At 44.1% G+C, this 12,844-nt stretch overlaps 1 protein-coding gene across 2 annotated transcripts in view; it reads left to right on the top strand.

Moving 5' to 3' along the window:
• Nucleotides 1–7,647: 7,647 nt before the first annotated feature.
• The window catches only part of stau2 (staufen double-stranded RNA binding protein 2), a 106,916-nt gene continuing 101,719 nt past the window's right edge, over nucleotides 7,648–12,844 (top strand). For both annotated transcript variants that reach the window (XM_084443285.1, XM_084443284.1), the window contains exons 1-4: nucleotides 7,648–7,735; nucleotides 9,935–10,142; nucleotides 10,533–10,663; nucleotides 12,378–12,537. In XM_084443285.1, coding sequence (XP_084299411.1) covers nucleotides 9,944–10,142; nucleotides 10,533–10,663; nucleotides 12,378–12,537 — 490 coding nt within the window. In that variant the 5' untranslated portion in view covers nucleotides 7,648–7,735; nucleotides 9,935–9,943. The remainder of the gene's footprint in view (nucleotides 7,736–9,934; nucleotides 10,143–10,532; nucleotides 10,664–12,377; nucleotides 12,538–12,844) is intronic.

The raw sequence follows: 12,844 nt of genomic DNA, 5'->3' as shown, positions 1-12,844 counted from the left end.
TGATCAGGACGTCTTCACAGGGCTACCAAACTCCCTGTATGTCCTGATGCTGTTCTTCACTCTACTGCCCTCTAGTGGGCAGGCTGAGAAAACTGGCTGAGTAGGCTACGTAGCAACCTGATGTATCATAAGGAAAAATCATGCATTATGGAAATCAGGGTGAAATTAACCCCACACCCTCACTCTTCTATCTACAGTACATACTACAGTATCTATATAATACACTATCTATATACTACAGTATCTATATATAATACAGTATCCACGTAGAGTATCTATAAATAATACAGTATCTATACATACTACAGTATCTATATATAATACAGTATGTACTAGAGTATCTATATATAATACAGTATCTATGTTTGAAATCTGAGATTTGAAAGAGAAAGAGAGAAAAACGGGCTGTGCTTGGGTTGTTTAAGATAGACAGATAGATAGATAGATAGATAGATAGATAGATAGATAGATAGATAAAGTACAGCATAGGCTGGAAAATAGAACACAAAAATGAGAACAAGCAATATATACATAGAGTATGTGTAAAATATACACATACATACACACAGACATACATTGTACAGTCTGTATAAATATGTCTTATAATACTCATATACATACATACCTGCACACGTCCCCAACACTCAGGAACACTCAGGCACTGTTATAGAGTCTGATGGCCACTGGCACAAAGGAACACCTGAACCACTCTGACACAGTGGGATGGCTGAAGTGTGGCTGAAGTATGACCCCAGCATAACCTCTCTGTCTTGTAGGTAAGAGGCTGTAGACCACAAAGACCAGTCCCAATACATTCATCATATAGGGAGTTCATAGTTTGCTATTTGGGAAGTAATTTATGTAACACTCACATGGTACACCACTGCCACACCCATAATACCTACATGGCCACACCTGTATACCTCACAGAATTTAACTAAATCAACTCGGTTACCATACATTACATCCTGTCATGAGATCAATTGGTTTAGTCTACTGTAGCATTACTTTCATAATTCTGATTAATGCATACAGGAGGCTCAGGTCCTTCGACGTATGTAGCAGGCTGCTGCAGATGTTCTACCAATCTGTTGCAGTCTTTGCTGTTGCCTGCTGGGGAGGCAGCATCAGGTCTGGGGAGTCAAACAAGCTGAACAAGCTGGTGAGGAGGGCTGGCTCTGTCATGGGGCAACAACTGGACAGCCTGGAGGACTGGCTCTGTCATGGGGCAACAACTGGACAGCCTGGAGGACCAGCTCTGTCATGGGGCAACAACTGGACAGCCTGGAGGACCAGCTCTGTCATGGGGCAACAACTGGACAGCCTGGAGGACCAGCTCTGTCATGGGGCAACAACTGGACAGCCTGGAGGACCAGCTCTGTCATGGGGCAACAACTGGACAGCCTGGAGGACCGGCTCTGTCATGGGGCAACAACTGGACAGCCTGGAGGACCAGCTCTGTCATGGGGCAACAACTGGACAGCCTGGAGGACCGGCTCTGTCCTGGGGCATCAACTGGACAGCCTGGAGGACCATCTCTGTCATGGGGCAACAACTGGACAGCCTGGAGGACCATCTCTGTCATGGGGCAACAACTGGACAGCCTGGAGGACCAGCTCTGTCATGGGGCAACAACTGGACAGCCTGGAGGACCAGCTCTGTCATGGGGCATCAACTGGACAGCCTGGAGGACCAGCTCTGTCCTGGGGCAACAACTGGACAGCCTGGAGGACCAGCTCTGTCCTGGGGCAACAACTGGACAGCCTGGAGGACCAGCTCTGTCATGGGGCATCAACTGGACAGCCTGGAGGACCGGCTCTGTCATGGGGCAACAACTGGACAGCCTGGAGGACCAGCTCTGTCATGGGGCAACAACTGGACAGCCTGGAGGACCAGCTCTGTCATGGGGCAACAACTGGACAGCCTGGAGGGCCAGCTCTGTCCTGGGGCAACAACTGGACAGCCTGGAGGGCGTGCTGGAGAGGAGGATGAGGGGAAACTGAAGTCTATTCTAGACAACCCCTCTCATCCCTCTCATCCCCTCCATGATGAGCTGTGGCAGATGGGGAGCACTTTCAGCCACAGGCTCGGAGCGGTTCAGACATTCCTTTGTGCCGGCGGCCATCAGAGTGTTTAACAGTGCCTGAGCGTTGTGGAGGTGTACATGTGTGTATATATGTGTACTCCTAGACATATCTATTTAATACAGACTTGATGTATGTATGAATATACATATTTTTTATTATATTCTACACTGTACACATGCTGTCCATACTGTATGTATGTATGTAGTCCCTGTTCGTCCTCTTTTTTATGCGTCTAGTGCATTTTCCAACATTGCTGTCATTTTTCATCCACTGCTGAAACACGAATCTCCCCCAAGGGGATCATTATAGTATCTATCTATCTAGAACTGTTTCCTGGAAATATCCTATAGCTAATCGGGCTGGATGGGACAAAGTCCACCTTTTATGACAAGTCTTTCTGTTTACATTTAGAGAGATGCTCCACCTATAGCATGACTGTTAGGTTGTGTAAGTTTTCTCAGTTACACAACTGCAGTGTAGCTGTTATAAAATGAGCAGACCATCCCTCAGGCATTCAGCCTTTTGCTCACTACGCACTCACACAGAGCAAAGCCATACAAGGTATGTGTATACTGTATTTAGGTACTTATATATTAGTTAATATTACCTTACATTTAAATTTATTCATAGATATGGCAGGATTCAAAAGTAATTGTTCAAATGTATTTCTATATTCTGTTGCAGTTGACCACAATGGGAAAGCACCATTGTGGACGCCTGGGTGCAATAGTGGTGTCAGCTATCTTCTTGGTTATCAATCTGCTATTCAATGGACTGGCTGTACCTGGAATTTGTGAGTTCTGGTCCTTGAAATTAGATAAAATGTATTACTGCAGACGTATGACTAATGTAAATTACATTATTAAATTAAGATTTGTATCAGCGACAAACAATTAACAGACGCTTGCATTGTTTTGCTATGAAAGAAACAGGACATCCTTAGATGAAATTCAATATATTCAATTGAATTAATGCATTTTCTCCCCAGACCCCTTCTTGACCACCACAGGGAACGTGTCAGACGCATTTGACACGCAGATCACTCCGTCAGGATGGACCTTCAACATCTGGGCGGTCATCTACACCTGGCTCATTCTCATGGTTGCCTACATCCTCTCTGGTCTCTGCAGAAAGTGAGAAAAACCCACATGTCCCTGTCAAATATTTACTCTTAAAAACTGTGTTTTCCTTCTAATCTTATGCCTTCAGAGTAATTTTTAAAAACATTTTCAGGGCCGCATTTGATATGATGAACAGAAATCTGAGATTATTTTCCTCTTCTGTCCAGAAATGCCTATGGTTTGGTGTACTGCAGCCCTCCTGTGTTGCCATATGGATTCTTTATGTCGTGGACTCTGAATATGGCTCTCAGTGTTGGATGGTTGCTTTTGTGGGATAGAGGGTAAGTGGGATAATGTCCATACCACATAACAAAAGAAACATCTATTGGCTGCATGTTTTAAAGCCGTCTTATTGATGTAATGTAGCGTACTCCCCCCTCAAGTCAGGCAGAGATTTGCTAATTCTATAGACATATTTTTCATTAAAATGAAGAATCATATAACATTTGATATTATACAGTATGTTCATTGACATCAGTGACAAGTTAGCTAGCCCCCCAAAAAAGGTCACGCAATGTCATTATTGCAAACAACTGGACAGCTAAAAACACGACCCCCGTCCGAAAGCTGGACAGCTAAAAACACGACCCCCGTCCGAAAGCTGGACAGCTAAAAACTCGACCCCTGGCCTAAAGCTGGACAGCTAAAAACTCGACTCACAGCCTAAAGCTGGACAGCTAAAAACTCGACCCTCGTCCTAAAGCTGGACAGCTAAAAACTCGACCCTCGTCCTAAAGCTGGACAGCTAAAAACACGACCCTCGTCCTAAAGCTGGACAGCTAAAAACACGACCCTCGTCCTAAAGCTGGACAGCTAAAAACTCGACCCTCGTCCTAAAGCTGGACAGCTAAAAACACGACCCACAGCCCAAAGCTGGACAGCTAAAAACTCGACCCACAGCCTAAAGCTGGACAGCTAAAAACACGACCCCCGTCCTAAAGCTGGACAGCTAAAAACACGACCCCTGGCCTAAAGCTGGACAGCTAAAAACACGACCCACAGCCTAAAGCTGGACAGCCTACCAGCCTGCACCACTGCCTGTTCACCTGCTTATCCAGAACATATCTACATATTTTGGTTAAGCTGGCTAAATTGGCTAGCTGCCTGGAATTTGCTTGGCTACTCAGTTTGTGACCCTGGTGGACAATCCAACCGTTTTTTGGTTTCACCTGCTCCACTTGAGTGGCCTGTGAGTCTGAGTCTGTTATTTTCTCCTTCCAAAGAATGATGATTCCTGCTTTAGTGTTTCTGGTCCTGGTCGCCTTCACAAACTACACAATGATATTCTTCTCCTGTCATGGACTCCATATGTACGGCGCCTGGCTCAGCAAGTACCACAAAGTTGACCTCTGGCTCATCCGTGTATTGGTGAGTTGATGTGATGAGGGAGCATCTTCTGTTCCATTTAACTTTGTGTCACAAATGATCATATTCAATGTCCTCCCAGATCAGCTGACCCTGGGTTCACCTGGTCTGCTTGAACACACCTTTCACCTCGTAAACATGGTTGTATACAATGATTCACTTGTGGTTGTCTTCATTTAAGGTTCAAAATGCCATAGCCACATACACAACATGGACAACCATCGCCACCCTGATCAACCTAACCATTGTAATGAGCTATGAAGCAGGTTTGTCAGCGCCGGACGCTGCCACAGTGTCCCTCTCCATTCTGACGGTGGAGGTGCTTGGTTGGTAAGGATGGAGCCAAGTGAATGTCCTCACTAATACAAACCGACCATGCTCATAGTGAATAAGCTGTAGTATTTATACCACCATGCTCATAGTGAATGAGTTGGAGTATTTATAGACAGGGCAAATATTTGTCTCTGTATTTTCATTGTTTGCCCCCCACCTCCCACAGGTTTGTCCTGGAGAACTTTGTTTTGGACCAGCATGTGAGGTACATCATCACCATCTACCCTGTGGTGATCGTGGCCCTGACTGGGAACATAACCAATAACTATGATCCAGCAGCACCCAGCCGCAACGCCATCTTCATGGGTAAGAAACGGCCATGTCCAATCATCCATGTATATGATATAATTACACCTCCAAATAAAGGCACAGTACACAAATAGGACATGAAAGAACAAGGGATGCAATGACACAAACTGGGGGAGATATGAGAAGAATATGTGATTCGGCATTAAAATGTGTTCTGTTCACTGCAGTATGATAAAGTAAAAATAAATTACAACAATGTAATAACTTTAACCAACATGTACTTTATGTACACTAACATCATTCCCATGATGCATCTGTTTGTCATCTTAGCTGTGTTGCTGGGTTTGGCCTGTGCCCTATTCGTCATGAGAGTTGGCCTGGTCATGTGGAGGCACGTCAAGAAGCCTCTGTACAAAGACATCAGCCCAGAAGAGGCCAAGTCTCCAATGGAGATTTATGAAAACACCAAAACAATATTTATTTAGAAAAAATGTGTAACTGATATTTGTAAATACTAGTTATGTTACAATTTGATTGCTTTGATAATAGTTTTTGTTAAATTACCATCGAGGTAGTGTTTGATATGTTTTGTCTCTACCTCATAGATCTGATCCTTGACATGACTTGTCAATGGCCTCTATCTCATCCACAGTAAATCATTGCCTTCTACTGATTGTAATCTGAGCTTTTTATGGCTGTTTGCCAGCATATTGATTACAGTGCACCGCAAGCCATACTGTAGTATACTGTAAGCCATATTGTACAGGTCAGATTTGAAATGACATATCGAGGCCCAGTGTTGGTTTGTTTTCTCAAAGTAATTGATGCACCAACCACCAGGAGGCACTGTTGAGCACATCTGGCAAACTGCTGTATGTGACAACCAGATAGTATCTGATGAATGGGTGAGAGAGATATGTGTAAACAGCATGAATCAACGCTAAAATGTAAATAAATTATTTTCAAGTAACAATGTATATAGACAGAGATTGTCTTTGGTCTGTAACTATTATGTTCATTGTGGGCTATATATGAAATTTTCTATTAAAATCTAAAAATCTGTAAACAAAAAAACACAAAACCCCATCCTTAAAAGGGACAGGCTAGGCCTATAACAGATGTCTTAAAATATTTTTCTTAGATCAGAGTTCAGAGAGCTCCCCTCCTCCACCTCCGGTTCCCGCCGGATTATTATTATTATTCATTGAAATAGTTTTGGTTGTAATTGTTTTTGTTGATCACTCCTTATAAGTGTGATATCATTCCTTAAGTGTGAAGTGTAATGTGATATTTTTTTTTATAAATGACGGGAAAAGGAAACCTTCAGTTGACTGATTATACTGCCAATAAAGGTACTGTAGGCACATTTTTTTCTTGTAATAGTTCTTTTTTTTTCTCTCCCAAAAATATTTGGGATAAAATAACGACCTGTTACTCTCAATTCACCGATTGGTGGCAGCACTGACGTATCGCACAGAGCGCGCGCTATTTCCGGTAGAGCGTAGAAGAAGAAGAAGAAGAAGAAGCAGAAAACCCCTAAACGAGTGAAAATAGGCTGTATAACAGTGGTTATTTCACCTATAAACGACCCGACATGACAAAAGACATTCGCCGCCCGGAATAGTCCGGTCACCCTTTTGTATATCCTTATATATTTACCCCAGATTAGAGGAGCTACAGCATATCTCTGGGGTCACATCGGGGCTAGTCACACTCATCCCATCAGCAGTATGGATGGTAAATCTGTGTAATAGCGCCACCTGGTGGTGTTCCAAGCAAAGCGCATGCTATCTTTCAAACCAGTTACTCAGAAGCTACACTACTACTGTATGTAGGTTATTTGTCCATGCTGAAAGTCAATAAAACGTAATTATTCAATTATTATTGATTCATTATGAATCAGTTGAAAGACTAATAAGAGCAGTTGAAATAACCGAGAAACTGCCATGCAATTAGAAAAGTACTGACGTGACGTTTTGGGGGAATCTGGAGGTTAATCAGCAGATTTGGATTCAGTGAAATGGTATTGACTTAACATTTCACTACACATTCTACCTGTATGTGACAAATAAATCTGACTTTGACTTTTGACTGACTTACAGAATGAGGCTGAAGACATACAATGCATACAATGATTTATATTCCAATATCCATATGTTGCATAAAAAAATATTAAAACATATTAGTTGTATTACATTTTAATTAATTAAAGTAATTAGAGGTATTTAGAGGTGCTTTGCTCGTCATATAAACCACAGGTATACGATTACATTGTTCATGCTCAGCTGTAGCTCTTTAAGCAAAGTCAGACTGAACCATTCGCGTTGCAGAAAGGGGTGGCAGATTTGTTTTACTAACCAACCACAACACGGTTACACGGGGCATGTAATCTAACACATCACCGAGCAAAAATAACTGCTATATTCAGACACACACGTCTATAATATCAGTTTGAGTTTTGCAAGTTAACTCTTATTTTTTTCCAAGATGAATGACAGTGTGGTTTGTTCCTCCTTCCATCAGTTCTCTTTAGTGTTTGCCAATGTTGGAGGTGTAACTGGGGTCTGGCCCTGGACTAAGGTACAGAGTTACTACAATATACAGACTTACTACAATATAGGTTATGTTAGGTAATGTCAAATGTCCATGTTTGTTGTCATGGCGAGTGTTATAGCCCCGGAATCTCGTCTGGGATGGAGGCTTTATGGGGATGCGAACTAGGGGGTGTGGGTTCAGCCATGATGCCTCTAAACCCGGGTTAGATGCTCTAAACCCGGGCTAGACAGCAGGCTACCGCTTTACTGAGCTTATGCACATGACACCGATATAACATGTACGATCTATGTAATGGACAGTATGCATGGTTGCCCCAGTTCTTGTTATTATTAGCTGTCATCTGTTGTTTTGGTGCAGTCGGTGTGTCACCAGGCTGATCTAGGATCAGGCTAGCTAGCTAACTAGCCCGGGTGATCTGCTGGGTGAAGCTAACTAGCTGGCTTGGCCGTGTACTCTTTGCAAGCAAGGTAGCTGCCATCGAATCATATCAGTTCAAAATGCATCAATTAATGTATTATATTCTCACTGCGTTTCATATCTTTACAATAATAAAGGCCATTGGGTTTTGCTCAGGCTGGTGAATGATTAGCATGCTAGCTGGCTCAGTATAGCTACAACAGAGGGATCCTGGCTGCAAATGGTTGTCTGGGAGTGCTCGTATACATTGATTGCTAACTTAATATGAATAACTTAATACTCTAGCTACTACCTGAAAATGTAGGCTACATTAGGTATGAATGTGTATTGCTTCAATGCAACGGATGCTATTCTAAAAATGCGTGCAAAGAGATCCAGTGAGTCGTAGTGACCCTTCCAGGACCTTGGAGTCAACTAGCTAACCTTACCTAGCTGAGCTACCTTCCAGGACCTTGGAGTCAACTAGCTAACCTTACCTAGCTTAGCTACCTTCCAGGACCTTGGAGTCAACTAGCTAACCTTACCTAGCTTAGCTACCTTCCAGGACCTTGGGAGTCAACTAGCTAACCTTACCTAGCTTAGCTACCTTCCAGGACCTTGGAGTCAACTAGCTAACCTTACCTAGCTGAGCTACCTTCCAGGACCTTGGAGTCAACTAGCTAACGTTACCTAGCTTAGCTACCTTCCAGGACCTTGGAGTCAACTAGCTAACCTTACCTAGCTGAGCTACCTTCCAGGACCTTGGAGTCAACTAGCTAACCTTACCTAGCCTAGCTACCCATCCACTCCATCAAAGGTGTAGTTGCTCTATGCTTGCCCTGCTGTGAAGGGACCCTCTGCCCCACCGCCCAGGCTGTGGGGTTGATCAAGCCTAGGCCGAGCATGCCTAACCAGTTGCTGTTAAACTCTCTAACCATATGAGGCCCCAAGGGAGATCTAGGCTCTTCTGTATACCAACAAAGTCTAATATTAAAGCAATTTGCTTCCCAGTATGCATTTACAGAAGATTTGAAAGGATTGTACACAAGTATAAAATGTTATAGCTCTAACATTGGATCAATATTGGCCTGTTACTCTGCTCTTAATCAGTTGTCAGTCAGCCCTTGCCTGCTTACATCGGAGCTGTTGTGACACTGTCCATGTGACAAGTAAGCCTAAATGTTGGAAATCACATTGAGTCAGGGTACGTAGTACAATGAAATGCTACTATACATGCAAGCTCTCCTCACAAATGGAGATTTATGGATCATTTTTATCGCGTTGGTAAAATGGTTGTAGTGTCCTCAGGTGCACAAAAGCATGGCATCACTTGTGCATGTTGAAACCTAAGTTATCTTCTGGGTCTATGCTTGCTTAGTCCTCTGTCCAAGAAACCACACAGTACAATACTATAATCTTAATGGCTAGGGCTAGAAACCACAGTACTATAATCATAACGTCTAGGGCTAGGCCTATCATGTCTTGGGGGCGGCTGTAGCTCAGTTGGTAGAGCGGGTCGTTCAATGATCGAAGGGTCAGTGGTTCGAATCCCAGCTCCGACTGTCCACATGTCGAAGTGTCCTTGAGCAAGACACCTAACCCCAAATTGCTCCCAATGAGCAGGTTAGGTGACCTTGCATGGCAGCTGCCGCCATTGGTGTGTGAGTGTGTGTGTGAATGAGAGGCCATTGTAAAGCGCTTTGAGTGCCGCTAAGGTGGAAAAGCGCTTTATATGTGCAGTCCATTTAGCATTTGTCATCTTGTCCCATGTACACACATGTGGGCTCACTAGATGATATAAGGTTATGTGCTCTTGTCCCACTCCAGGTATAGAGCATGGCTCAAGTGAAAGTGCAGACCTCAGCGCCCCTGGCTGGTCCTGGCCCCTCCCCCGTGGTGCCCCCCGTGGCCATGGCCAGCCCAGGACCCCTGGGTCTGCAGCCCTCCGTGAACGGCACAGGCCCTTCCCCCGCGTCCGGCTGCCCCGCTCCTACAGCCGGATATGGGGACGCCCCTGTGTCTGCCAGCCCACCAGGTAGGGGAACTACCACTGCCCGAACATGGGCATAACATGGGAATGGATTACTACTGATGCGTTTCAACATGTTTCACGAATTCCCTTCTGGGATAAGCATCTATCCATCTATCCGTCTATCTGTCTATCTGTCTATCTGTCTATCTATCTATCTATCTATCTATCTATCTATCTATCTATCTATCTGTCTGTCTGTCTGTCTGTCTGTCTGTCTGTCTGTCTGTCTGTCTGTCTGTCTGTCTGTCTGTCTGTCTGTCTGTCTGTCTGTCTGTCTGTCTGTCCGTCCGTCTGTCTAATTGATGTGTTGTCATCCTAACGGATGATTCCATGTGTAGTGTAAATGATCAGGCTACTTTATCTACGTGTATCTCCGTCGTCCCCTGTCTGCAGGCCCACCCCCGGAGAACATGGCAAACCCTAAAGAGAAAACTCCCATGTGTCTGGTGAATGAGTTAGCCCGTTTCAACAGGATCCAACCACAGTACAAACTGCTCAATGAGAGGGGGCCTGCACACGCCAAGGTACGGAGCCCTCGAACCCAAAACACATAACCTCCCTCTCCACCCTACAGATGTTCTAACGCATAAATGAGCTACACTCGGCCTGTCTGTCCCTCTGTCCCTCTATCCGGACTTTCCTCGGACACCGTTGGCCTGACAGTGTTCATATTTGGCACGGGAACCAGCAGGGGACAGAGCGTAACAGGGCCGGATTTGTAAAAAATAATTTATGTTTTGGCTAATCGTAACATAAAATTGTGATCTGAGCCGCCAGCCAATAGGAAAGGAAAGTGAAAACGTGCGCCCCCAGCGGGATTTGTTCCTATCAGAGAGGAGTTTCAATGTAAACTCCCAAAGACCGGATTTTCTAATAATTACTACGAAGCCATTTCGGTGAAGTTATCAAAACAAAAACTTGTGAGTGTCTTTACAGTAATAACCTACTAACCGTGAGAATTTCAAACAGTATTTCGCCTTCTTTCAAATTTTGGAAATTGCTCCATTCGTTTCATAAATGTACTACAAAGCCGGGCGCGCTTATGAACGTCACTCATGAGAAAAATGCTGTGCTTTGCGCCAGATTGCTCCCATCGGTATGAGACGAATGGTTGCAAATTCTACTCATTTCCAAGAGATCGCAAAGAGCTGGATGCACTTCTTGTTATTGCTGAAGTATTCTGCCAGCCATGCAATGCATATTGGCATTTTCGTAGGTGTACTGAATTGTAATTTGGTTGTATTGTGTTAGATGTTAGCTGGTAGAGTCAGCAAGCTCCCAGAGACGCACAAAATGACGTCATGCATGCCGTATGTAGTTCTTTACCACCTCGATACTAAAAATATATACAAAATTCGGATTGTGATTGAAAATTAACTATGATCACCAGAATCAATAAAGTTTGTCTCCAAGTATATCATATTTAATGCCTTCTACTAACTTATCGATGTAGACAGAGATATCATTTTTCAGAAAATGTGCTATGAGAAATCCCATTCATTCTCTCGGCATTAGGAACACTATCGCTAGAGGGCGATGAGATTACTTTCCCTCCCTATAGAAACACTGTTCCGAACAGAACCCCGACTCGTTCCAGCTGCCTACTATAGCTATCATAATTTTGCCTGTCCATCAACTGCAAGGAGCTGCAGCTTTGCCCAAAATTATTGCAGCTGCCCTGATACAAACACTAAACTATTACCTTGCGCCATCCTACTGTAGAATTATTTTGCCGTTGCTCAGCTTTGCCCAACATTAGTGTGTTCTATTGTCCACCCAATAGTAGTAGCAATGTAGCTTGCAAACAATAGCCAAACCAAGCTAGACAGGACTTGCCAAACAACACATGTTCTGGGGGGTAGAGGGGCGTATAATGGACTAAATGTCCAATTACTGATTGCTCCAACGGGTATCAATACTAGCAGATAAGTTAATTGGATGGGCTAAGCTGGAGTGAGTACATAGAGCTGCAACTGGTATCAGAACTAGTAATTACAAAATGTATCGGTTGTTCATTGTTAAAAATAGGATTTATAGGTGCCAATATTTGAGCTTTCTCCAACACCCTGTTTTTTTTTTCCTGTTCCGTCTTACATTAGTGAATCTAGGCTGTTATAAATTCCCACATGTCTGAATGGATAGAATAAGGCATTTGTCCTGACAGCGTTTTGTTACGTATCCGTGCGTTTTTAGAAATTGTGCTTTCCTTCCCCTGTCCTCCGGGTGGCGCTGTTGCAGATCTTCACGGTGCAGCTGTCTCTTGGGGAGCAGGTTTGGGAGGCGGAGGGCACCAGCATTAAGAAGGCCCAGCACTCCACGGCCTCCAGGGCCCTGGACGAGAGCATCCTTCCCCGGCCGGCGCCTCGCTCCCCAAAAGTGGACATCAGCAGTAACCCAGGTATCCCCTCAAACATGGCTTATACACAACACTATAGCCATCACAGAACTCCTATCCAAAATCACTCAGTCCACGCCAACTGAGTAAATCCTCATATCGTTATCTAAGACTAAGACTAAGTTCCACTGATTGTCACACACCTGAGTGTGTGAAATTTGTTCTCCGCATTGGACCCATCCCCTGGGGGAGCGGTGAGCAGCAGCGGTGCTGCGCTCGGGAATCATTTTGGTGATGATGGTGATGTTATCGCTTTAAGGCAGTGAATGAAAGGCTTTTAATGCCATATATGGATAAAGTACATTTAGTG

Source organism: Borostomias antarcticus (genome assembly GCF_949987555.1).
Source record: "Borostomias antarcticus genome assembly, chromosome: 9".
NCBI classification, from domain to species: domain Eukaryota; kingdom Metazoa; phylum Chordata; class Actinopteri; order Stomiiformes; family Stomiidae; genus Borostomias; species Borostomias antarcticus.
This window is presented reverse-complemented; position numbering and strand designations above follow the sequence as displayed.